Consider the following 27,380-nt stretch of genomic DNA (forward strand, 5'->3'; position numbering starts at 1 on the left):
TCTCACAAATCACCACTAAAGAACTTATTCATGTAGCCAAATAGCACCTGTTCCCCCAAAAAACTATGGAAATAAATAAATTTTAAAAAGAATGTGGGTATATTTTCAACATGAACATTTTGGAAGTTGTGCATACAAATCCAGGCTTCCAGCTTCTCTTGAAAATCTGGAACATCTGGTGACTGTGGGCCTACACTCATTTCTATGTGGCAGCAACTGGCTGGAGTCAAAAGCAGCTGCCTCCTTTAAGTGCCTTGAGGCAGAGCATGTGTCTCTTCCTCTGGGTGCAGTCCCAACCACCACTTGTCATTTTACACCCAAACCCCTTTACTCACTTTTGTACCTGCCTGCCTGTGGCAGGTATTTGAGCTTGTGCCTCTGCTGAAAACAGTGGGGAGCCAATGAAAGGATTGAGGCAGGGGAATCGTGATCAGACTTTTCACTCTAAAAGGATTAGTCAGGCATGCATATGGAAGGTGGATTGACATGGGATAAATCTGAAATTGGAGAACCAATTAGGAAATAACTGCCAGTCTAGGAAAGAGATGAACGCTTAACTGAACTTAGTAGGGGGCTGGAGGTGAGATAACAGAGCCTAGATACATTAAGGAGGATTTGCTGACAGGATGTGAAGGGTAATGGAGAAAAAGAAGTGTAGGGTGGCTGTTGGCTTAGGCAATCAACTGGGTGATCTGTGATGCCATTAACCTAGATATGGAATACGGATTCTGAGGGGAAGATAGTGATTCTGTTTTGAATGTGCTGCTTTTGGAGGTATGTTGGCTACCCAACAGAGAGCTGAATATATGGATCTGGAGCCAAGGACTTGGGAGCTGTGAGCACATTTGTGGTACTGAGGCCCCAGTGGGTTGAGTGAAAAGGAAAGAACCAAAAAGGAAACACTAGAGGAAGTGGACCCAGCTAGCCACGGGAGATGTACAATTGGTGTTATTAATTCCGACATGCTACTAACTCTTTAAAATATACTTATGAATTATAAGTTAGAAACATTTTCTTATTAATTCAACAGAATATACTTTAAATACTAATGACAATAGTATTCGAAGATTGAAGTTTCCCCTTGTGTGAAGATTAAAGCTTCCATGGAATGTATATGAGACAGAGGAGTGACACATATGAAAAAACTGACTCTTATGAAGAGGCAAAGTAATTTTAAATGTAAAAAAATCAAAAACCAAGACATTTGCACATAATGGTGTATAGGATTATTGGTTGGTTGCATTAGCTCTGTTGTGAAAGATAGCATCTTTTTCTAGCTGAGAGTAGTTATCTGTAAGCAGGAAATGTTCAATAGAACATAGACTTGAAAGACCAAATTCAAATTTCTAAACCTCCTAGCATAAGTGTCTATTAGATTCACACCATCATGCTTTATATGTTCTATTTAATACATTTTTATGGATTAGGACAGAGCTGTCTCCTTGGGTGAATAGTATAGAATTTTATATGAGGGGTCATAGCTATTCCTTTAAGAAACATATATGGAATAAGTAATTCAAAGATTGGGGAAGCTGGAGGAATGTATAAATGAGCTTTGGTGGAGTTGTCATTTAGAAGTAAAGCTGGCTAAATCTTGAACATAAAACAAATGAATTCAGAATAATATATATTATTCTAGTGTTTATCTGGTCAGAACATTCATTTCAGAGGTTAACTAAGACTTTATGGAAAAGAATAAGATTTCTCATTTCCACAAACATATTGTAATATCAGTACAGCATCTTGCCTTTTAGTATCTATTTGGAAAAAATTCAAGATGACTGAATTTATCATATTGTGAGTACTCAGAGAATTGATGTTTGTACCTTCCATTTAGCATTTTGGGGATAATCTGGGTGAGGCCCCTGTGCATGGATATAATAGCTCCTTAATTTTACATTTTATCCTTTGCCTCCCATCCCCACTTCTTTTTCTGTCTTGAAGGTGTTGCTTCCTTTTCCGCCAAGTATATTCTGACTATTCTTTCTAGAAGACGGCATTCAGAAAATGCACACGTATCAACATGCACTATATTTAGTTTGAAATATTCGTTGCTGAATAACATCCCACGTGAAGGGAGTTCTGCTGATGATTATGGAAGTCACTTTCTTTTATGATTTTTCCCAGTTAATAATCTTGCGATTCTTGTTTGAGTTCCATTTTTGGTTCCCTGTATAGCTAAGATGTAACAAGTCAAGAGATTAAAAGTACCGCCGGTTTCTTTAAATTATCAGTTGTTGATTCTGTGCTATATCTAGAAAGGAATGAGCTGATGAGGGAAGAAGTATTCTCATTGAAGGTTTCCTATTTGGGTCCTATAAGTTAGTAAATCCATATACTGTAATCACTTTTATCACACTCTATAATCACTTTCCTTAATTTTTGTTCTCAGCAGTGGTCTCTATTTTGTAGCTCCAAAATGGTCGTTAAAAAAAAAAAAAAAAAAAAGTTACTTAAAAGTTACAGTGGTTACTGATCTATGAGCAGTTCTCTTGAGGGTTCTGTTCATTAAAATAATAACTCTAAAGGAAATATCAGAGCTTTAAGGAGTATGGTTACATTAATGTAAACCTGTACATTTAAGAATAGTTTACTAATGCTTTTTTACATCATATAATATATAATGTAAATATACGTATTTACATTATATAATATACATCTTTCACCTTCCCCTGCTAGGCATCATAATCCCCTAATTACAGAAAAGGATTTTAGATAACTCCTTTCCTTCTTTGTAATCCATTTAACTTGCATTAATTAGGCAAATGCCTTGTTAGGTAAATGTACTAGATATTTTATTTTTAACCACAGCCCAAGATAAGAAAGCTCAGAATTGCAGAATCAAAAGAGGAGTCATTTCCGGGGTTTGGTAGATCTATGGAAAATCTCTGATATTAAAATTAAACTTCAGGCTCAGCAGAAAGCTGTCTCAACTTTTTAAAGGGATGTTTGTAAGATCGCAAGTATCTTTAAGAATGAGTTTTATGGCCGGGCGCGGTGGCTCAAGCCTGTAATCCCAGCACTTTGGGAGGCCAAGACGGGCGGATCAAGAGGTCAGGAGATCGAGACCATCCTGGCTAACACGGTGAAACCCCGTCTCTACTAAAAAAATACAAAAATCTAGCCGGGCGAGGTGGCGGGCGCCTGTAGTCCCAGCTACTCGGGAGGCTGAGGCAGGAGAATGGCGTAAACCCGGGAGGCGGAGCTTGCAGTGAGCTGAGATCCGGCCACTGCACTCCAGCCCGGGCGACAGAGCAAGACTCCGTCTCAAAAAAAAAAAAAAAAAAAAAAATGAGTTTTATTGAGTATCTCCTTTGAATTTAGCATGTGGTAGATTTTATGGATTACAAAACTGGCATACAACTTGTCCCCAGAATACAGGGCGTATATAATCTAGTTGGGAAGTGGGATACACATGTGAAGTGATTAATAAACTTTTTAATATAGGATAATAAAGTGCTAAATATATTTAATACACCTTTAATAAGTATTTACTGTGCCAGGCATTGCAATAGTTTCCATGGGAGGTAAAAAGAACAGGTAGGTGCCCTCTACCCACTGCAGAAGATAGTTACACATACATAAGCCTTACTTACTCAAGGCCTCAATTCATAGAGTATATGCCCTAAAGTAGAGTCTTATTGTATTCTAAACTTTACTATTCCCTTAGAATCTGAATCCTCCTTTGCGAATTCTTCAAAGCTGAATCCAGGTCCTACCAGCTGTGTGAAACCTTCATGACTTTAGCCTGCCTCCTTAATAAAACACTAGAGACACAAAGAGGGCAAGGGGATAGGTGGAAGGAAGTGTGGTCTGTGTAAGAAATTTGTCAGGCTAAAGTTTCCTATTGAAATCACATAATCTCAGCAGTGATATGCTAGATGGTACTCATCTGGCCCTGTGGTTTAGGTACTAGACAAGTATATGATTGCCAATCAGAGTTTTCTTTTTTCTTTTATTACTATTATTTTTAAACTTTTAGGTTCATATGGTTTGACTCTATGTCCCCACCCAAATATCATGTTGAATTGTAATCCCCACATTTCAGGGGAGGGGACATGGTGGAAGGTGATTGGATCATGGGGGTGGCTTTCTCCATGCTGTTCTCATGACAGTGAGTTCTCATGAGATCTGATGGTTTAAAAGTGTGACAGGTCCCCCCTTGCTCTCTCCCGCCACTATGTAAGACATGCCTTGCTTCCCCTTCATCTTCTGCCATGACTCTAAGTTTCCTGAGGCCTCCCTAGCCATGCAGAACTCTGAGTCAATGAAACCTCTTTTCTTTATAAATTACCCAGTCTCAGGTAGTTCTTTGTATCAGCGTGAAAACAGACTAATACAGGGGCACATGTGAAGATTTGTTATATAGGTAAACTCATGTCATGGAGGCTTATTGTACAGATTATTTCATCACCCAGGTATTAAGCCTAATACCCAATAGTTATTTTTTCTGCTCCTCTCCCTCCTCTCACACTCTACTCTCAAATAGACTCCAGTGTCTGTTTTTCCCTTCTTTGTGTTCATGAGTTCTCATCCTTTAGCTAAAGGATAAGTTATAAGAACATGTGGTGTTTGATTTTCTGTTGCTTAGTTTGCTAAGGATAATACCCTCCAGCTCCATTTATGTTTCTGCAAAATATATGATCTTGTCCTTCTTTATGGCTGCATAGTATTCCGTGATGTATATGTACCACATTTTCTTTATCTAATCTGTCATTGGTGGGCATTTAGTTTGATTCCACATCTTTGCTATTGTGAATAGTGCTACAATGAACATTCATATGCATGTCTTTTTATGGTAGAATGATTTATATTCCTCTATATACCTAGTAATGGGATCGCTGGGTCAAATGGTAGTTCTGCTTTCAGTTCTCTGAGGAATCACCATACTGCTTTCCACAATGGTTGAACTAATTTACACTCCCACCAACGGTGTTTAAGGGTTCTCTTTTCTCCACAACGTTGCCAGCATCTGTTATTTTTTGACTTTTTAATAATGGCCATTGTGACTGGTGTGAGATGGTATCTCATTGTGGTTTTGACTTGCATTTCTCTAATGATCAGGGATATTGAGCTTTATTTCATATGCTTGTTGAAGACATATGTATGTCTTCTTTTCAAAAGTATCTGTTCATGTCCTTTGCCTGCTTTTTAATGGGATTGTTTTTCTCTTGTAAATTTAAGTTCCTTGTAGATACTGGATATTAGACCTTTGTCAGATGTATAGCTTGCAAATATTTTCTCTCATTCTGTAGGTTGTCTGTTTACTCTGTTGATAGTTTCTTTTGCTGTTTAGAAGCTCTTAAGTTTAATAGATGCCGTTTGCCAATTTTTGATTTTGTTGCAATTAGTTTTGGTGTCTTTGTAATGAAATCTTTGCCCATTCCTATGTCCAGGATGGTATTGCCTAGGTTGTCTTCTAGTGATTTTATGGTTTAGGGTTTTATATTGCAGTCTTTAGTCCAACTCAAGTAGATTTTTATATATGATGTAAGGAAGGGGCCCAGCTTCAATCTTCTGCATATGGCTAGCCAGCTATCCCAGCACTGTTTATTGAATAGGGAGTCTTTTCCCCATTGTTTTTGTCAGCTTTGTTGAAGATTAGATGGTCATAGGTGTGCATCCTTGTTTCTGGGCTCTCTATTATGTTCTGTTGGTTTATGTGCCTGTTTTTGTACCAGTACCATGTTGTTTTGGTTACTGTAGCCCTGTAGTATAGTTTGAAGTCAGGTAACGTAATGCCTCTAGCTTTGTTTGTTCTTTTTGCTTATGATTGCCTTGGCTATTTGGGCTCTTTTTTGGTTTCATACACATTTTAAAATAGTTTTTTTCTAGTTCTGTGAAGCGTATCATTGGTAGTTTGATAGGAATAAGATGGAATCCGTAAATTGCTATGGGCAGTATGACTATTTTAATAATATTGATTCTTCTTATCCATGAGCATGGGATGCTTTTCTATTTGTTTGCATCTACTCTGATTTCCTTGAGCAATGTTTTGTAATTCTCATTGTAGAGATCTTTCACTTCCCTGGTTTGCTGTATTCCTAGGTATTTTATTCTTTTCATGGCAATTGTGAATGGGATTGCATTCGTGTTTGGCTCTCGGATTGGCTGTTGTTGGTGTATAAGAATGCTAGTGATTTTTGTACATTGATTTTGTATCCTAAAACTTTGCTGAAGTTGTTTATCAGCTGAAGGAGCTTTTGGGCTGAGACTATGGGTTTTTCTATATATAGAATTATCATGTCATCTGCAAACAGGGGTAAGTCGACTTCCTCTCTTTCTATTTGGATGCCCTTTATTTCTTTCTGTTGCCTCATTGCTCTGGCTAGGATTTCTAATACTATGTTGCATAGTAGTGGTGAGAGAAGGCATCCCTGTCTTGTGCCGGTTTTCAAGGGGGAATGATTCCAGCTTTTGCCCGTTCAGTATGATGTTACTGTGGGTTTGTCATAGACAGTTTTATTATTTTGAGTTATGCTCATTCAATACCTAGTTTATTGAGAGTTTTTAACCTGAAGGGATGTTGAATTTTATTGAAAGCCTTCTCTGCATCTGTTGAGATAATCATGTGGTTTTTGTCTTTAGTTCTGTTTATGTTAATCTGAGTTTTAGATACTTATTCATCCACCCTAGAAATATTCATTGAGTATCTGCTCTGGGGGAGGCACTATTCCAGGAGTAGGGATAGAACAGTGAATAAGGCAAGTCCCTGCTATCATGGAGCTTACTGTCTAAACAGAAAAACAGACAAGAAAATAAATCAATTGATTAATAATACAATTTATATAGTGGCAAATGTAAGGGAAATGAAGATAAAACAAGGTACGTAGTTAAAAAGTCATTAAGAGGGGTGTATTTTAGACACTATTCACAGACACAGGTAAGAGATGGGATAGACAAATGTTAGGTGAAATCATTAGGATGGGGCACTGAATAACCTTGAAGGGTCAAGAAGCAGGAATGAGAGCTTTTCAGGCAAGACCTGGGATGGAGATAAGCAAGAATGTGTAGCAGTGGGGAGGAAAGGAAGAGGCAGAGAAGGACGAAAGCCAGGGGAGTCATAGGAAATAAAGTCATGTGTACAGGGTCACATCCAAATACACCTTGAAAGATTGAGTCTTCCTTTTGGACAAGGTGGTATACAAATAAATGAATAAATAAATAACTCTAAGTCCACTTGAACTGGTGGCCAAAAAGCCACTGCTATTAGAGGCTTGAGCAGAGAAGCAAAAATGTGTGAAAATTAATCCAATAAATATATGTGTACACAATGGTTTGAACCAAAGTGACAATGAAGTCAGGAATTTCAGCTAGAATGCAACTGCAGCAATCCAGGCACATAAATAGCATTTTTATATCACATTTGCTTTCTTACCTCATTTCATATTCATTTAAACATATCTATTGAGCATCTATTAGGTGCCGGGGGGTATGTAAAGCACTGGAGATACATTGGTTAGTCAATCAGTTATGTTCCCTGTCCTCATGGAGATCACAGTTGAGTGGCGAAACAGGCACCAGTCAAGTAATTACAAGACTGAAAGGCTAATTTCAAATTATGAGAATTACCTTGAAGAAAAAGTAAGCAGCATTATGGGAGCACATAACTAAGAGGCTTGATATCATGTTGTGGTGGGCAAGGCTTCCCTGACAGAAATTGCAGCAGAAATTTGAGATTGAATAAATATTGATTAGAACGTGGAGTGTAGGGCAGGGAGGGGGAAAGAACACTCCAAACAAAAAGAAAAAAAAATAGCATGTGCAATATCTGTATAGCTGGAGGGCATATGGCCTGTTCAGGGATCTATCTGTAAGGTACATCTGGAACAGAGGGTAAATTGGTAATTGGTGTGGAATTATGAGTTGGGGTTGCAGACATAGGCTAGGCCAAATACTGCGAGCCATGTAGTCTATACCTGGAAGTTTACACATTACCCCATGAGCAGTGGAAAGCATTGAAAGATGTTAGGCAGGGAGATGGGAGTGTGGACAGGGAATGAGATGGATCAGACATCTGTTTTGAAAATACTCACTCTGGCCTCAGTAGAGAGAGAGGAGCAACAGTGGATGCAGGGAGGCTCTTATGGAATTAGGGTAGTGGTTATGGAAATAGAGAGAACTGAATGGGTTTAAGAGATAGTGGGAAGTACAGTCAGGAGTAATGGGCAACAGAACTTGGATACATGGAGTGTCAGGGACAGGCAGTGTTAGGATGATTCCTGAGTTTCTTGTTTGTGCAAATGGGTGGTGTTTGCAGAACCACCCTGTCATGTGTGCATCATTATTATCTCATTTTACACTTACCTGAGGTTCTAAGGGGCTGAACAGTATGCCTAGGGACACCTTTTATAGGTCACAGAGGTAAGACTCAAACTCTGGTGTATGATTTCAAAACTTGGGTTATCTCATCTATGCTGTGCTTCTGAGTTGATTGTAGAGGAAGAAAGACTATAGCTCAATGATGGTGACATAAAAACATTGGTCTTTATTATCACAGAGCAATAGAATCTTAGCATTGGGAGGGATTATGGAGAGCTTTCTGATGTGTTTTTCGAGCTTCTTTGACTGTGACTTACAGTGAGAAATGTATTTTACATCACAAATGAACACACAAAGAATGGAAACAATTTCTTGACACAGCATTAATATATTGACATGATCTCTGTTATTTTCCACTCTATCATGTTGCATAAAAAATGCTAGTTGCTATCCACAAAATTGATTTCATAATCCAATTAATGAATTGTTTAGACAAGACTAATCTAGTCCTCTTAATTTTTAGAAGAGTATTTGAGGCCCAGAACTGGGAAGTGATTTCCCAAAATCTCACAGCCAAGAAGCAAGTGAATTCCTTACCCTTAGTCCAGCTTTTTTTGTTTCTTTCATAAATAAAATTGACTGATAGGCCCTTTGTAAATTTTATCATTTCGGAAAAAGTAGCTGTTGATAATTTTTGCTTATTGGCATTTAGTTTGTTTCTTCCTCTAAAAGTTTTGTTTTATACTAAGGTTAGACCTTCCAGGACCCAATTAAATGGAACATTGCAAGATTTTATTTGAAAAGTAAAGGACATGGAACAGTCAAGATAATAATAGTGCATTATCTTTGAGAATCTGAGAAAGACTAATAAAAGGCCACAGAAAATGAAAAGCAGTTATCAAAGAGAGGTGATAAAAAAATGAACTTATGAAGTTACCTAAGAAACCAAGGAATAATTGTGAAGCCAAGAATAAAAACAAAATTTTTCTGCTAAGCAGAAATGCCAAATGGAGAATAGAAAGTTTTAAAAACATGCAAAATCACAGGTACTGTATTTCATGAGCAAAGTTTAAACATAAACGAAATACATAAGTTTAAAAAGCTTAGGTAGGTAATATTGAAAAACAGTGGTACATTGGAAAAATATTTAATGGAGCTATCAGACTGTTAAAGATTTAATAAATGAAAATTTAAAGTTTTCTCAGCTGAACTGAATTTAGAAGCTTATAGTAACATTTAGGAAGAAGACAGAGAAAGGGATTTGTTTGCTAATTTTTACACATGTCCTCTAATCTTGATGGACATATAAATTAGTTGCTGAAAATCCTGACAAGTTTTCTGATTATTTTCCCCATCAGATATGCATAAATGAAGCTTAGGAAGCAGTGAAACAGCTAGGACTGAGGAAAGAAGGGATCAGAAGTCCCATGGTGGGGGAGTTGGAAAATGGTAGCATGTGTGATGGGAGACTTTTTCTTTTTAAAGACCAATGCAAGAGGCAGAAGAGAAAAATATTGTCCATCTAACTTCAGGATATTGTCCATGCAGTCACCCAACAAGTACTTATTGAACCCTTACTGAGTGGCAGATGCTGTGCTAATCCTTGGAGACAACCTATGAATAAGACAGAGCTGGTCCCTGCCCTTATGAAGTTTGCAGTCCCTTAGGTCATTCCAAACACTTGATACATGCTGTAATAGAATAGGGACAATGTGCTACAGAAGTAGAGAGGTATGTGATCTGGGCATGGTGGGTTAGGAAAGGCTTCCTGGAGCAAATGGCATCTGAGCCAAGACTTGAGTAGGATAAGTAGAAGTTAGGCAGATGAAGTGTGAAGTAGACAGGTTTGCCTGTTTCAAGGATTACATCATACCATGTGTTTAACATCTTAATAAACATTAGCCTGGCACAGAATAATCTCTCGTAAATGGCAATTTTTTGTATTTCATTATTGTCAGTTATAGGCACTGCTCAGATGGTACCTTTCTTTTGATTTTCCATATAAAACAACCACATCACACACTGTTTCCATAAATATGGCCAATAGAATATAATATTAATGTTTAATTGTTATTATTTAAAAGGTTTACAAAATACTGATGTTTTTCATTGAAGTCAGCTTTGCTTGGAGAAGAAAAATGCAGAGCATATAGTATATTACAATCTGTCTATCTAAGGAAAATATAGAATCAGAGTAATAGAACTTAAGTGAACTATAGTGGTGACCTGATACAGTCCTTCCCTTTAACACATGAAATAACTGAATGAGCCATTTGCTCAAAGTAACAATATTGTTTGTTGGTGGCAAAGATGGGTCTCAAAAGCAGATGTTCATTTTTCATTTCCTTTATGCCATACTGACACTTATAATAAATTGTTTTCAAAGCTCTCAACTTTGATGTAAAATTGTGTTAATATTGTTTCATTGATGTTAATTTCAATCATTACCTTTGAAGTTTTCATGGAATTCATTTTTGTTTTTCTACTACTTTGTTCTTTCTGAGAATGTGTGCTTATTAATTTCAGTTGAACCATTTTACTGTACATTAAGAGTGAGGAGTATACGTAATGCTACTATCCATTTTCATTTTAAACCATTAATTTGCAGTAGACAAACATATTTTAAATGTCATTTATCCTCTGTTAGGTTAAGGTCTTAATCAAAGGCGACCATTGGTAGGCATATTAAGCAAAGTATTAATTAAAACCTGGAAAAATGCCCTGTAGTTAGTAGTCTAAATAATACTTTCCTATAACACACACTCCTGGCTGCCACTGTGGTAATGTTCTTTTGTGATTATTATTGTTACATGGTTATATGTTCACATACTCTCTTTAAAGCTATATAATTAGCAAAGCCTTTAAAATAAAACTACTAAAATGTTCTTCTGTGCTATTTTTCCTTTTCCTCACTGTTCACTCAGAGTCTTCTGTGCTTTAGTCTATTGTACTAGTATTGATTCCTTTGCCCACCTGCCAGCTTTCTTATCCTTAGGCGTCTTGAAAATACCATAATTGTTTGTCATTCTCTCCACATGGGAGCCATTCACATCCCTTGACTATCTCTGTGAGGATCCATTGGATAAGGATTATTTCAATGGCCACCAGATTCTTCATCTTATCTAGGGTGCATTCTGAAAAGCTGTTTTGCCTTATTGCTTACATACCAATTGCTGCTGAGTCTGTTTCTCATTGTCAAGATCTCACCACTCTAGCTTCTGACAACCTTCTTTCCTTTACCCCCTCTTTTTTTCCTGGTAGCATTATAATTAGAAATAATGCTGTGAATTATTGACTTCCGGTAAAATTCTATGAGTTCCTGACCATCCCTATGATTCCAATATTAAGTAGAAACAATTTAGTTTCTGAAGGCTGAAGCTTTGCTCTAGGGTGTTTTTGTTTTTTTTTTTTTTGTTTTGTTTTTTACAGCATTTCTTTTCTTTTTTTCTTATATTACTTAAGATCTACAAACTATTGACTTTTGGTTGTTGAATTTGCAGCTGTTTCAGGATTTTCTGGTGTGTACATCACTGTTTAAAAATCAACATAACTTTATCACTTTTTTTTTTTTTTTTTTTTTTTTTTTTTGGAGTAAAGAAGCATCATTTAGACTTGCCAAAGACAGGGAATGGTAAATTAAATAAATTGGTGAGTAAACTGGTTGTACCAGTTTGATTGGTCTAGTTATTCTCTTGCTGTACTTGCCTTAGGAAACAGAAATCTTTTCCATTTATAGATTTTGATTTATGGTTTTGCTTCTTTAAATCATAGGACATCATATAATATGCAAAGGTCATTCAGTGATGGTTCCCATTAGTTTTAAATAAAAAAATGAGAAGAGTAGTTCTAAAGTCCTAACTTATTTCCATTAAAATTTATAAAAAATAGTCTCAGTGCTCAGAAAGGCTGAATTTTTCTTTTCACTATTTCAGTGTATTACAAATCTTCCTTCCTACTTCCTCAGAACCCCCCCCTTTTTTTTTTTTTTTTTTTTTTTGAGACGGAGTCTTGCTCTGTTGCCCAGGCTAGAGCGCAGTGGCCGGATCTCAGCTCACTGCAAGCTCCGCCTTCCAGGTTCACGCCATTCTCCTGCCTCAGCCTCCCGAGTAGCTGGGACTACAGGCATCCGCCACCTCACCCGGCTAGTTTTTGTATTTTTTAGTAGAGACAGGGTTTCGCCATGTTAGCCAGGATGGTCTCGATCTCTTGACCTCGTGATCCGCCCGTCTCGGCCTTGCCACAGAACCTTGAGACTACAGTATTTTATTATATAAATCTCTTTGCATATGCATTATATTTTACAGTTTATTTTGTTTTTCAATACTTTTTTAGTATGGAAAATTTTTAAAACCTATAAAAGTCTATCAACACCTGACTTCAACCATTATCCATTCATTAGTCACATTTGTTTTATCTGTATTCTTACCTACTCCCTCCCGCCCCTTGAAATAGTAGTAAGAATCACAAGCACCGTGTAATCTGTTAGTATTAAGTATCTAGCTTTAAAATTAAAGTCTAGATCTCTAAAGTTATAAAACATAACCATACTATTATCATACCTAAAAACTTTAACAATATTTCCTTAATAGCATCAACTAACCAATAGCATCAGCTAACTAATCAGTATTGAAATAGCTCTAATTATCTCATAATTTCTTTTTTTTTTTTTTTTTTTTTTTTTTTTTTTTTTTTTTTATTATACTTTAAGTTCTAGGGTACATGGGCATAACGTGCAGGTTTGTTACATATGTATACTTATGCCATGTTGGTGTGCTGCACCCATCAACTCGTCAGCACCCATCAATTCATCATTTATATCATGTATAACTCCCCAATGCAATCCCTCCCTCCTCCCCCCTCCCCCCTCCCCATGATAGACCCCAGTGTGTGATGTTCCCCTTCCCGAGTCCAAGTGATCTCATTGTTCAGTTCCCACCTATGAGTGAGAACATGCGGTGTTTGGTTTTCTCTTCTTGTGATAGTTTGCTAAGAATGATGGTTTCCAGCTGCATCCATGTCCCTACAAAGGACGCAAACTCATCCTTTTTTATGGCTGCATAGTATTCCATGGTGTATATGTGCCACATTTTCTTAATCCAGTCTGTCACAGATGGACATTTGGGTTGATTCCAAGTCTTTGCTATTGTGAATAGTGCCGCAATAAACATACGTGTACATGTGTCTTTGTAGTAGACTAATTTATAATCCTTTGGGTATATACCCAGTAGTGGGATGGCTGGGTCATATGGTACATCTAGTTCTAGATCCTTGAGGAATTGCCATACTGTTTTCCATAATGGTTGAACTAGTTTACAATCCCACCAACAGTGTAAAAGTGTTCCTATTTCTCCACATCCTCTCCAACACCTGTTGTTTCCTGACTTCTTAATGATTGCCATTCTAACTGGTGTGAGATGGTATCTCATTGTGGTTTTGATTTGCATTTCTCTGATGGCCAGTGATGATGAGCATTTTTTCATGTGTCTGTTGGCTGTATGAATATCTTCTTTTGAGAAATGTCTGTTCATATCCTTTCCCCACTTTTTGATGGGGTTGTTTGTTTTTTTCTCGTATATTTGTTTGAGTTCTTTGTAGATTCTGGATATTAGCCCTTTGTCAGATGAGTAGGTTGCAAAAATTTTCTCCCATTCTGTAGGTTGCCTGTTCACTCTGATGGTAGTTTCTTTTGCTGTGCAAAAGCTCTTTAGTTTAATGAGATCCCATTTGTCAATTTTGGCTTTTGCTGCCGTTGCTTTTGGTGTTTTAGACATGAAGTCCTTGCCCATGCCTATGTCCTGAATGGTACTACCTAGATTTTCTTCTAGGGTTTTTATGGTATTAGGTCTAACATTTAAGTCTCTAATCCATCTTGAATTAATCTTCGTATAAGGGGTAAGGAAAGGATCCAGTTTCAGCTTTCTACTTATGGCTAGCCAATTTTCCCAGCACCATTTATTAAATAGGGAATCCTTTCCCCATTTCTTGTTTCTCTCAGGTTTGTCAAAGATCAGATGGCTGTAGATGTGCGGTATTATTTCTGAGGACTCTGTTCTGTTCCATTGGTCTATATCTCTGTTTTGGTACCAGTACCATGCTGTTTTGGTTACTGTAGCCTTCTAGTATAGTTTGAAGTCAGGTAGCGTGACGCCTCCAGCTTTGTCCTTTTGACTTAGGATTGTCTTGGCAATGCGGGCTCTTTTTTGGTTCCATATGAACTTTAAAGCAGTGTTTTCCAATTCTGTGAAGAAAGTCATTGGTAGCTTGATGGGGATGGCATTGAATCTATAAATAACCTTGGGGAGTATGGCCATTTTCACGATATTGATTCTTCCTATCCATGAGCATGGTATGTTCTTCCATTTGTTTGTGTCCTCTTTGATTTCACTGAGCAGTGGTTTGTAGTTCTCCTTGAAGAGGTCCTTTACATCCCTTGTAAGCTGGATTCCTAGGTATTTTATTCTCTTTGAAGCAATTGTGAATGGAAGTTCATTCCTGATTTGGCTCTCTGCTTGTCTGTTGCTGGTGTATAAGAATGCTTGTGATTTTTGCACATTAATTTTGTATCCTGAGACTTTGCTGAAGTTGCTTATCAGCTTAAGGAGATTTTGGGCTGAGACGATGGGGTTTTCTAAATATACAATCATGTCATCTGCAAACAGGGACAATTTGACTTCTTCTTTTCCTAACTGGATACCCTTGATTTCTTTCTCTTGCCTGATTGCCCTAGCCAGAACTTCCAACACTATGTTGAATAGGAGTGGTGAGAGAGGGCATCCCTGTCTTGTGCCAGTTTTCAAAGGGAATTTTTCCAGTTTTTGCCCATTCAGTATGATATTAGCTGTGGGTTTGTCATAAATAGCTCTTATTATTTTGAGGTACGTTCCATCAATACCGAATTTATTGAGCGTTTTTAGCATGAAGGGCTGTTGAATTTTGTCAAAAGCCTTTTCTGCATCTATTGAGACAATCATGTGGTTCTTGTCTTTGGTTCTGTTTATATGCTGGATTACGTTTATTGATTTGCGAATGTTGAACCAGCCTTGCATCCCAGGGATGAAGCCCACTTGATCATGGTGGATAAGCTTTTTGATGTGCTGCTGAATCCGGTTTGCCAGTATTTTATTGAGGATTTTTGCATCAATGTTCATCAGGGATATTGGTCTAAAATTCTCTTTTTTTGTTGTGTCTCTGCCAGGCTTTGGTATCAGGATGATGTTGGCCTCATAAAATGAGTTAGGGAGGATTCCCTCTTTTTCTATTGATTGGAATAGTTTCAGAAGGAATGGTACCAGCTCCTCCTTGTACCTCTGGTAGAATTCAGCTGTGAATCCATCTGGTCCTGGACTTTTTTTGGTGGGTAGGCTATTAATTGTTGCCTCAATTTCAGAGCCTGCTATTGGTCTATTCAGGGATTCAACTTCTTCCTGGTTTAGCCTTGGGAGAGTGTAAGTGTCCAGGAAATTATCCATTTCTTCTAGATTTTCTAGTTGATTTGCGTAGAGGCGTTTATAGTATTCTCTGATGGTAGTTTGTATTTCTGTGGGGTCAGTGGTGATATCCCCTTTATCATTTTTTATTGCATCTATTTGATTCCTCTCTCTTTTTTTCTTTATTAGCCTTGCTAGCGGTCTGTCAATTTTGTTGATCTTTTCAAAAAACCAACTCCTGGATTCATTGATTTTTTGGAGGGTTTTTTGTGTCTCTATCTCCTTCAGTTCTGCTCTGATCTTAGTTATTTCTTGCCTTCTGCTAGCTTTTGAATGTGATTGCTCTTGCCTCTCTAGTTCTTTTAATTGTGATGTTAGAGTGTCAATTTTAGATCTTTCCTGCTTTCTCTTGTGGGCATTTAGTGCTATAAATTTCCCTCTACACACTGCTTTAAATGTGTCCCAGAGATTCTGGTATGTTGTATCTTTGTTCTCATTGGTTTCAAAGAACATCTTTATTTCCGCTTTCATTTCGTTATGTACCCAGTAGTCATTCAGGAGCAGGTTGTTCAGTTTCCATGTAGTTGAGCGGTTTTGATTGAGTTTCTTAGTCCTGAGTTCTAGTTTGATTGCACTGTGGTCTGAGAGACAGTTTGTTATAATTTCTGTTCTTTTACATTTGCTGAGGAGTACTTTACTTCCAATTATGTGGTCAATTTTGGAATAAGTGCGATGTGGTGCTGAGAAGAATGTATATTCTGTTGATTTGGGGTGGAGAGTTCTATAGATGTCTATTAGGTCTGCTTGGTGCAGAGATGAGTTCAATTCCTGGATATCCTTGTTAACTTTCTGTCTCGTTGATCTGTCTAATGTTGACAGCGGAGTGTTGAAGTCCCCCATTATTATTGTATGGGAGTCTAAGTCTCTTTGTAAGTCTCTAAGGACTTGCTTTATGAATCTGGGTGCTCCTGTATTGGGTGCATATATATTTAGGAGAGTTAGCTCTTCCTGTTGAATTGATCCCTTTACCATTATGTAATGGCCTTCTTTGTCTCTTTTGATCTTTGATGGTTTAAAGTCTGTTTTATCAGAGACTAGGATTGCAACCCCTGCTTTTTTTTGTTCTCCATTTGCTTGGTAGATCTTCCTCCATCCCTTTATTTTGAGCCTATGTATGTCTCTGCATGTGAGATGGGTCTCCTGAATACAGCAGACTGATGGGTCTTGACTCTTTATCCAGTTTGCCAGTCTGTGTCTTTTAATTGGAGCATTTAGTCCATTAACATTTAAGGTTAATATTGTTATGTGTGAACTTGATCCTGCCATTATGATATTAACTGGTTATTTTGCTCGTTAGTTGATGCAGTTTCTTCCTAGCCTCGATGGTCTTTACATTTTGCCAAGTTTTTGCGATGGCTGGTACCGGTTGTTCCTTTCCATGTTTAGGGCTTCCTTCAGGGTCTCTTGTAAGGCAGGCCTGGTGGTGACAAAATCTCTAAGCATTTGCTTATCTGTAAAGGATTTTATTTCTCCTTCACTTATGAAACTTAGTTTGGCTGGATATGAAATTCTGGGTTTAAAATTCTTTTCTTTAAGAACGTTGAATATTGGCCCCCACTCTCTTCTGGCTTGTAGAGTTTCTGCCGAGAGATCTGCTGTTAGTCTGATGGGCTTCCCTTTGTGGGTGACCCGACCTTTCTCTCTGGCTGCCCTTGAGATTTTTTCCTTCATTTCAACTTTGGTGAATCTGGCAATTATGTGTCTTGGAGTTGCTCTTCTGGAGGAGTATCTTTGTGGCGTTCTCTGTATTTCCTGAATTTGAATGTTGGCCTGCCCTACTAGGTTGGGGAAGTTCTCCTGGATGATATCCTGAAGAGTGTTTTCCAACTTGGTTCCATTTTCCCCCTCACTTTCAGGCACCCCAATCAGACGTAGATTTGGTCTTTTTACGTAATCCCATACTTCTTGCAGGCTTTGCTCATTTCTTTTTCTTCTTTTTTCTTTTGGTTTCTCTTCTCGCTTCATTTCATTCATTTGATCTTCAATCGCTGATACTCTTTCTTCCGGTTGATCGAGTCGGTTACTGAAGCTTGTGCATTTGTCACGTATTTCTCGTGTCATGGTTTTCATCTCTGTCATTTCGTTTATGATCTTCTCTGCATTAATGAGTCTAGCTGTCAATTCTTCCACTCTTTTTTCAAGATTTTTAGTTTCTTTGCGCTGGGTACGTAATTCCTCCTTTAGCTCTGATAAGTTTGATGGACTGAAGCCTTCTTCTCTCCTCTCGTCCAAGTCATTCTCTGACCAGCTTTGATCCGTTGCTGGCGATGGGCTGCGCTCCTTTGCAGGGGGAGATGCGCTCTTATTTTTTGAATTTCCAGCTTTTCTGCCCTGCTTCTTCCCCATCTTTGTGGTTTTATCTGTCTCTGGTCTTTGATGGTGGTGACGAACTGATGGGGTTTTGGTATAGGTGTCCTTCCTGTTTGATAGTTTTCCTTCTGACAGTCAGAAGGACTCTCTGTTGGTCTGTTGGAGATTGCTTGAGGTCCACTCCAGACCCTGTTTGCCTGGGTATCAGCAGCAGAGGTTGCCGAAGATAGAATATTGCTGAACAGCGAGTGTACCTGTCTGATTCTTCCTTTGGAAGTGTCCTCTCAGGGGTGTACTCCACCCTGTGAGGTGTGGGGTGTCAGACTGCCCCTAGTGGGGGATTTCTCCCAGCTAGGCTACTCAGGGGTCAGGGACACACCTGAGCAGGCAGTCTGTCCGTTCTCAGATCTCAACCTCCGCGTTGGGAGATCCGCGGCTCTCCCCAAAGCTGTCAGACAGAGTCGTTCGCGTCTGCACCGGCTCCCGCTACTTCCCCTGTTGGTCTTCAGCTGTGCGCTGTCCCCAGAGGTGGAGACTACAGAGACAGGCAGGCTTCCTTGAGCTGCTGTGAGCTCCACCCAGTTGGAGCTTCCCAGCGGCTTTGTTTACCTACTTAAGCCTCAGCAATGGCGGGCGCCCCTCCCCCAGCCTCGCTGCTGCCTTGCGGATAGATCGCGGCAGACTGCTGTGTTAGCAGTGAGGGAGGCTTCGTGGGCGTGGGACCCTCCCGGCCAGGTGTGGGATATATTCTCCTGGAATGCCTGTATGCTTACAGCGCAGTATTGGGGTGGGAGTTACCCGATTTTCCAGGTGTTGTGTGTCTCAGTTCCCCTGGCTAGGAAAACGGATCCCCTTCCCCCTTGCGCTTCCAGGTGAGGCGATGCCTCGCCCTGCTTCAGCTCTGGCTGGTCAGGCTGCAGCAGCTGACCAGCACCGATTGTCCGGCACTCCCTAGTGAGATGACCCCAGTACCTCAGTTGAAAATGCAGAAATCACCGGTCTTCTGTGTCGCTCGCGCTGGGAGTTGGAGACTGGAGTTGTTCCTATTCGGCCATCTTGCTCCGCCCCCCATAATTTCTTTTTACATTGGTTTATTTACATCAGAATCCAAATATAAACCACGTATTGCATTTGGCTAATATGTTTATTAAATCTCTTTCAATTCATAGTTCTTCCCTCATTTTTTCCTTGTAATTTGTTAAAGTTCTTTGAGTGTTCACAAATTTTAATTTTGTGGATTGTGTTCCCATATACTATTGCATAATGTGTTTCTCTGTTGGCTGAATTTCCTGTAACCTGATAGGTAGGTCTAGGGCTTTGATCAGATTCTGTTTAGTTTTTTGGCGAGAATAATTCATGGGAATGCTGTATGCTTCCATTAGAAGGAACAATGTCTGCTTGTTCCTCTGTGATGTTAAGATTATTCCATGTGTTTGTTTCCAGCTTGATCCATTCATTATAAAGTTTTCCATTAATTGTTAATATGAAGTTTTTAGCAGCCATTGATGATCATTAACTAGGATCCATTATTACAGTAGTTGTTGCAAAGTGGTATATTCTAATACCAAAATTTTTTCTTATTTATCCAGCTTCATTTAAAATATTCATTTTGATGGATTGAATAAAAGTTAATTATTGAGCACCTATGATGCACCAGTACTCTGCTAGGCAGTATAAGGGGAAGGCAAATGCATGGACTGTGCTCTAAGTGGAAACCAACAATATATTTAACATACTCAGAGAGCAGTTATGGTATGGTCAGTGAAATAAGACAAGAGAGATAAGCATGGGCAGTAGAATGTTTCAAGGAAGATGTGGACCATGAGTATTTTATGAAGAAGAGGAAATCTGAGGGCATTCCAAGCAGGGGGTACTTTGAGTCACTCCATGAGCTAAGAATAGGAATGGCCATATAAGGGAAGGCAGAGGAAGAACACTACTTAGAGATTATGTATTAGCAACATCAAAGGGGGGCATTTGTTGGTAGTGAGAAAACTAAATTATTTAGATTCTATATTGATCAGTTGACATCATCCTTTTGAGCTTTCTGATCTTGTTCTAAATACTTTTGGCAGAAAGACTTTGGATGGACTAGGCAACTACAACCAAGCTCAATGATTTGGAAATTAGTTTGTCATAAATAAAAATTCATCTGAGCTTAGGAAATTTATGAGCTTCCAAGTCAGATATAAAATGTAAAGAGACAGTCATGTTGATGTGTATACATAGTAATAAAAAAATCCAAACTACATGGTGACTTGCGGTTCCACAGACCAAACCAGGATATTTGGAAAGGAGAAGCAGGTGCACAGGGTTTGATGTGAAGCTGTGGCAAAGTTAAAGAAGTTGAATTTAATTTTGGAAATGTTGAATTTTAAGTGCACATACAAATAGCTAAGTCTTAAAAGAATTTGTTAATATAGGATTGAATTGCAGACAAAAAGATAGAGCGGATAATATAAATTTTGTAGTCAGAAACATAGAATGAACTCCTAGAAGGGGATGAGCACATCAGATAATGAACATAGATAGAGAGGTTGGAGGTTAATGAGAGGATAATGTAGGGTTGGGATTATAAGGTAGACACAGGAAACAGGAAGAAGAGAGCAGTATCTGTTGGTAGAGAAACAGGGGAGAGAAATGTCATGACCTGGGGCAGGAAAGAGTTTTAAGCATAAAACAATAGTCAACAGGGTCAGCCATCACCATGAGGTCAAGGAATGGAGAACAGAGAACTATCTTTTGGGCATTTCAGAGGGAGATCACTAGTAATATTTGATGGGATGACAGAACACTGATTTTAATTGTAGCAAGTGAAAGATGGAAGATAAATTACAGAAAGGAAAGGTTTGAAAGCAGGTCAGCACAGAAGCAGGGATGATGTATTCTGAGAATGGGGTTCCCAAGAAAAAGGTCAATATGATGGACAGGATAAGCAGTAAGTGGGCTAAACTGAATGATGTTTAAAAACCAGGAGTAGAAATTTCCTGGGTTATTTTGATAAACAAGGCAAAATATTGCTTTAGAAAATGAAAATTTTGCAAAATGAACTTAATTGTTTAGACTCACTTTAATTGTATTTGTATGACATTATTTTATTTAATTTTCATCATATATATTACCATTAATAAATGATGCTTACATGAAATACGTAAGAAATGAAGTATTTAATTGGGAATGCTAATATAAAAAGAATTTTTCATACCTCTACATTTCCCTGCTGTCTGCTTCCTTAGCCAGATATATACATGGATCAGATAAGTATTTGTTTTTATTTCATTAGTTTCATTGGTTTCCTGCTTACAAGGATAATAAATACTTATTGAAAAAATGTCACCCAGCACAGAAAGGTTTAAAGAATAATTTTTTTAAATCCCAGGAAATGATTCTATTCAGAGATAACCAATATTGTTATTTGGTAAGTCCCCTTCCAAATCTCTTTCTATGCATAGATACATAGTTGATATTTTACATTAATGAGATCTACCGCAAATGTGGCTTTGTATCTGCTTTTCTGCATCTAATAATATATTGTGGATATTTTCTATTTCAATGAGTATGGAGTTATGGCATCATCTTTTAATGGCAGTCATTGTATAAAAGTACCATAATTGATTTAAGCCATCTCCTTGCCAGACTTTAGACTTTCTCGATTTTTCTGTTTTAAACAGCACTGTAGTGCACACTCCTGTGGGTACATTTTTGTGCACTTGTCCAGTTAATTGTCTTCTTTAAATAATATTCTGGAAATAGGGTTGTGGATCAAGGCTATGCATTTTTTATATTGTGCCACATATTTACATATAACCTAATACCCAACAGAAAGGCTGTAGCAAGTATACTTCTACCAATAACACATACTGGTACCCAGAAAGTTGTTCTAAGTGTCTTACAGTGGTTTTTCATCTTAACTCAGGCCTGTTTTCCATTCTTATAAAACAAGAAAGCTGAAATATAGCAGAGATTCTTAAACTTTTAAGCATTTTAGGATTGAGAATTTTTGAAAGTTGTTTAACCTCTGGAGAAAAAAAAAATGGGCAAAACGAGAAATTTTTACTTACTATTTGTGGGAATATACAGATTCTTTGGAGTTAAACCATAGACTCTTTAGGAACCCCACTCCATGAATCCAGGTGAAGAATTCCTGAATGACATGATTTTAAAGTTGCTTTTTCCTTTTAACCCGCACACACACACGTTTCACAGATACATCACACGGTCATGTGCACATAGAATTTAAACATTTATTTGGGAAAAAATTGACATCTGCTTTATATAGAGCCTAGTCTTATTATGACTTGTGAAATAACTTCAGTGTACATAGTTACTGGAATGAAGTTTTTCTATTTATTTCAGGTTCTTCAATGGCGAGCCCACCAGGAAGAGGTAGCAAGACTGGAAATGGAAATTTCTGCCAGAAGAAGAGAAAAGGAAGAGGAGAAAGAGAAATTGTGGAAGAAGAAGGAATTGTTGCAAAGGGCAGAGAAGAAAAAAAAAGTATAAAATCTATTGTCAATATGAATGTGTGCATGAATGCCTACTGGCCTGATTGAGTTTTTTGGTCTTGATGTTTGGCATGAAATTCTCATAAGCAGTTCTGAGAACATTCATAAAGATCTAGTGGAATGTTACTCCTAATGAAAAGTTTATTTGAGCTTCAAAGATTTGTTGACAAGGAGGAGAACCCACTTTGTTGATTTGTGTGAGCACAGGTACCTGTGATTAGAAGAGGTGCTGTAGGTTAAAAACCAAAACAACAACAACAAAAAAACAAGGTTTGTGAAGGTTGTTAAATCCTGTAATAAGTAGGGACGTGGCAAAAAATGAGAGGGTGCTGGGATAGTGTCTTGGTTGATGGCAATGTGGTAAATAATTGCCAAAAACATCCTTGTTGGTAGAATATATTATACTAGAGGCAGTGCAATTCATGGAAAGTCAAAATGCCCTTTAAAGAGTTTACTTCTTGGCTATGTATTAGGTGGTTTTGTTTCTCGATTACTAACACAAATTCATCATTCCTCTTTTGAGTAAACATTTGTTGCACAATCTTAAAACTATGCACCAAAAGAAATGATTGTTGATTCTCCATGGAAGATAGAATACACTTAAGGGTTGTTGTTGTTTTAAATATATGTATGAGATACTTATTTAGGCATTTATGTTTTTTCCCACAACAAAAATTATGAAATTTGCCATAAAAATATTTTTGTTACACATTTAATCAGATATATTAACCATTTTTTAAATTGAGTGGCTAGTCTCTGTAGAAATAATTCACAAAAAGTCAATTAATTTGTGATCAGCAGAATAAAAGGAAATGGCTTTAACTTACACACCTGTTTTGATTTGATCTATATGGTGTAAAAAAATCTTTTCTTTGGAAAAGCTGCTTACAGTGCTAAGAATGATTAATTAATTTATGGTCATTGGTGGACAAACTTTTCCTTTTTGTGAACATAGTTGACATTTTGCGCTATGTGACCAACTAAGTCAAAGAAGCTCATGCCTAGAAGTTGTTCCTTCCAAGTTGAATATGTGGGGTAAAGGAACTATGTATTTTAAAGCCATAAGCCAGTTTTTCCACATTTTATTAGACTTCGGTTGTCATTGTTATTGATTTGTTTTGTGATTTTGAATCAGCAAATTGGTGTAGAGGCAGCATGTGTGGAAAACAGCATACATAGAAGTTATATGATCATTTGACAAAGTCAGCTGCCAAGAAGATAGACTTCACAGTGCTTATTTTAATTCAAAAATGAATTTTATTTCTGCTTCTAAGGAAGTAAATAGGGTGGTTTTATCAAGTCCCTATCAAGAGAGTTGATGATTAAAGGGAATAATTACATGTACCTCCAAAACTCATAAATATTGATCATGTTTCAAATAATGTAAGTGAGCTATGTATCTCTGGAGTGGGGGAACTTACCAATTATTTACTGATATGGAAGTACAGCATGTGAAAAGCATATCCTTCTACCTGGGCCCTCGAAGCATTTTCTCACTGTGAATTAGCATGACCACAAAAGGTGGTATATTTGTAGGCACTTGTTTGCATGCGTTGTCAACTTAAATGTCATATGAAGAGATTTGCAAACAGTTTCATTTACTGGGGGTTTACAAAGACAGGTAAAGCCATTTAAATCAAATCAACTCAAGTATTGAGAATGGAGTTGGTACAATTAATTGTGCGAATTCAGTTTGGGTTGAGGAATTGGCATGGCTACACAGGAGAGGATGGGGGGACATCACTAGTTTGTAAGATTTCTGTAAGTGAGAGAAAGACATTTAATAGATGAGAGAGAGAGTTTCCTGAGCTTGCAGATGGGGCTGACAATTGGCTCATAAACACTACAACAAAAACCAAACAGAGTAACGGAAGGAAGAATTAAGCTGTTTTAATGGCTGAGGCCCCCAAAGGGCTAACCTAAATGCAGCTTAAAACAAGGACACTTAGGCCTGAAAAGATGAAGGCTGAGGAGAATTTCAGTATCATTAGTTATGTGTGTAAATTAAATATCCTCTCCTCATCCTAGAATGCAAGATGAGATCTATACCTATGAGCATTAAAGTAGCACATGTTGAAAAAACATAAAAGCCTCCATGCCTAGAATGCATTTTTTCATCCCTAGTTGCATTTTGCTAAGCTTCATGCAGGGTGTTACATGTATAAAGTGTCCTGCCCTTTATAGTAAAAGATATTATAAGAAGTGCCCTATCAAATTTGTTGTCCTATTTATATAGAGTATAGAGGACATTACAATGTTTTGGGAAACTAAGCCAAATTTGTGGTCAAACCCTAGCAATTGTGTAGGACCAAGGCATACGACTTATTTTATTTTTAAAATACTTTTTCATTTAGAAAATAATTTTTAAAGTAGAGATTGATACATTATAGACATTAGCACACATTGGCTAGCATTAAAATGTTAACATTTTTCATTTTGTTTCAGAGTTTTAAAATTTAAATAAAGGAGAGAATATTACAGATAAAGTTGAAATCCTCTTCTGAGACCTTCCTCAGTACCATTTCCCTTCTTTCCTACACAGAGACAATCATGATCAGGAATTTTACTTCTGTCTTTCCAGGCCATATATAGATTTTAAGATATTTTGACATGTAATTTGTGACTTTAATTTTTTCATGAACACTATCATGCTGTGTCATTCTGCAGTGTTTTAAAAATATGTCTGTGTTTCAGGGGGTGGGGGACAAGGGGAGGGAGAGCATTAGGACAAATACCTAATTCATGCAGGGCTTAAAGCCTAGATGATGGGTTGATGGGTGCAACAAACCACCATGGCACACGTATACCTATGTAACAAACCTGTATGTCCTGCATATATATCCCAGAACTTAAAGTAAAATTTAAAAAAAAAATACCGGTGTTAGTAATACACATAGGCCTAGTTCACTTTTTTTTTTTTTTTTTTTTTGAAATGGTGTCTCGCTCTGTCGCCCAGGCTGGAGTACAATGGCGTGATCTCAGATCACTGCAACCTCTGCCTCCAGGATTCAAGAGATTCTGTTGCCTCAGCCTCCTGAGTAGCTGGGATTACAGGCGCCCGCCACTATACCTGGCTAATTTTTGTATTTTTAGTAGAGACGGGGATTCACCATGCTGGTCAGGCTGGTCTCAAACTCCCGACCTCAGATGGTTCGCCTGCCTCAGCTTCCCAAAGTGCTGGGATAACAGGCGTGAGCCACTGTGCCCAGCCTTTTAATTGCTACAGTGTTCCATAGTAGAAGTGAGCTAGTATTTATCCATTCTCTTTGGTGGTTGACATTTAAGTTTCCAACGTTTTGTTCTTACAGGCTGTGCTGCAGCAGCCAGCTTGTACTGATGCATGTATTCAGGCTTTCACTAGGGTGCACCTAGAAGGGGAATAACTATGTTGTAGATTCATATACTTTCAACTTTATAAGATTTTGGGGGGTGGTTTATAAGATACTACAACTTTGCTTTTTGACTTTTGTCAATCTGGTAAATTTGAAAAGTATCTTATCAATATTTTAATTTGTATTTCCATGATCATTTGTGAAGCTGAAAATCTTTCATGTTTACTGGAGAGTTTTCTTTCTCTGTAACTCATTTATTCATACTTTTAAAATCCATTTTTTAAATTAATATGTAAAAGCTCTTTATAAATTCTACATTCTATTTCTTTTTATAGCTATATGGGTTGCATGTATTTTTACTCGTTGGTTGTTTGCCTTTTAATTTTGCCTGTAGTATCTGTAGTGTCACAGAAATTTAAAATGATCAAGTAATCAAGGTTATTAAACTGTTTCTTATGAATTATGCTTCTCTGGTAGCAAGAGCATCTCTACAGGTGGCTCTTACGTGTGTCTCTGTTGAGGGTCATATGCACTTTACCCTTTGGCCTGGGAACAATTTTTGTATCAGTTTCTAGACTTGGAACACTATGCCGTGAGCCTAGAGTGCATCTGATTTAGGGCTAGTGCATAGCACTGGTCTGGGGTTCTGCACTTGACCCCTTTTCTTCTCTGGTCTCCCTAGAACTTTTGCAGAGAGTGATTATGGTGTATCTAGTCCCGATTTTGTGTCTGGACAAGTCCTATGTGACTTTGTGCTATTTTTAAGTAGCTTGATTCCAGCTCCTGTGAGCACAGGTCCCATGACAAATGTTAAAGGCCCGGCCACCAGCTATGCAGACCTATACTGGGTCCCAGTTTTCCTCAAGTCCTTTTTCTTCAACTCTCTCTGCCTGCTCTGACTTTAGGTTACATCTTTGTTTTTGACAGTGGGCCGGTGTGTGTGTGTGTGTGTGTGTGTGTGTGTGTGTGTGTGTATGTGTGTGTGTAGTTGTGTTATAGTTTGTCCAGCATTTCTGCATGTTTGAGGTAGGAAAGGAGATTTCCATGTCAACTCAGAGATACTGACCAGAAGTTCTAGCTGTCTTTACATATACTCACCACAAACCTAGATGATCTTTGTTTTAACTATTTTATCTGTTGGAGACACATTTTGGTTCTTCAGCTTTTAACAGCAGCTTGGCAGAAAATTCCACCAGCAGCTCCCTGTTGTCATAAGAGGTGTTGCTTTGCTGTCTCATCTACCTGGCTTTCCCTTCTCCTCAGAGACTGGCAGTAGAGGCAGAGAAACTGTGCCATGTGAAAACTTCACCATACAATTTCTGAACAAGAGATAATCTTCCTCCTAATTCTTCTTTCCAGCAATGTGTCTGTTATGACCAATTTACTGGAATAATATTTTGGTTTGTATTCGATGCTAATTTTACCCTTAGATGCCCAGCTCCTTAAATCACTTTTTCTTCTATGCTTTAAAACTCAAGCTGAAT

At 37.9% G+C, this 27,380-nt stretch overlaps 1 protein-coding gene across 3 annotated transcripts in view; it reads left to right on the plus strand.

The window, feature by feature from the left end:
• CCDC148 (coiled-coil domain containing 148) overlaps positions 1-27,380 on the plus strand; it is a 302,348-nt gene that overhangs the window by 198,628 nt on the left and 76,340 nt on the right. For all 3 annotated transcript variants that reach the window (XM_010353360.2, XM_010353361.2, XM_010353359.2), the window contains one exon: positions 22,416-22,556. In XM_010353360.2, coding sequence (XP_010351662.1) covers positions 22,416-22,556 — 141 coding nt within the window. The remainder of the gene's footprint in view (positions 1-22,415; positions 22,557-27,380) is intronic.

This window comes from Rhinopithecus roxellana, chromosome 14 (genome assembly GCF_007565055.1).
Source record: "Rhinopithecus roxellana isolate Shanxi Qingling chromosome 14, ASM756505v1, whole genome shotgun sequence".
Classification (NCBI taxonomy): domain Eukaryota; kingdom Metazoa; phylum Chordata; class Mammalia; order Primates; family Cercopithecidae; genus Rhinopithecus; species Rhinopithecus roxellana.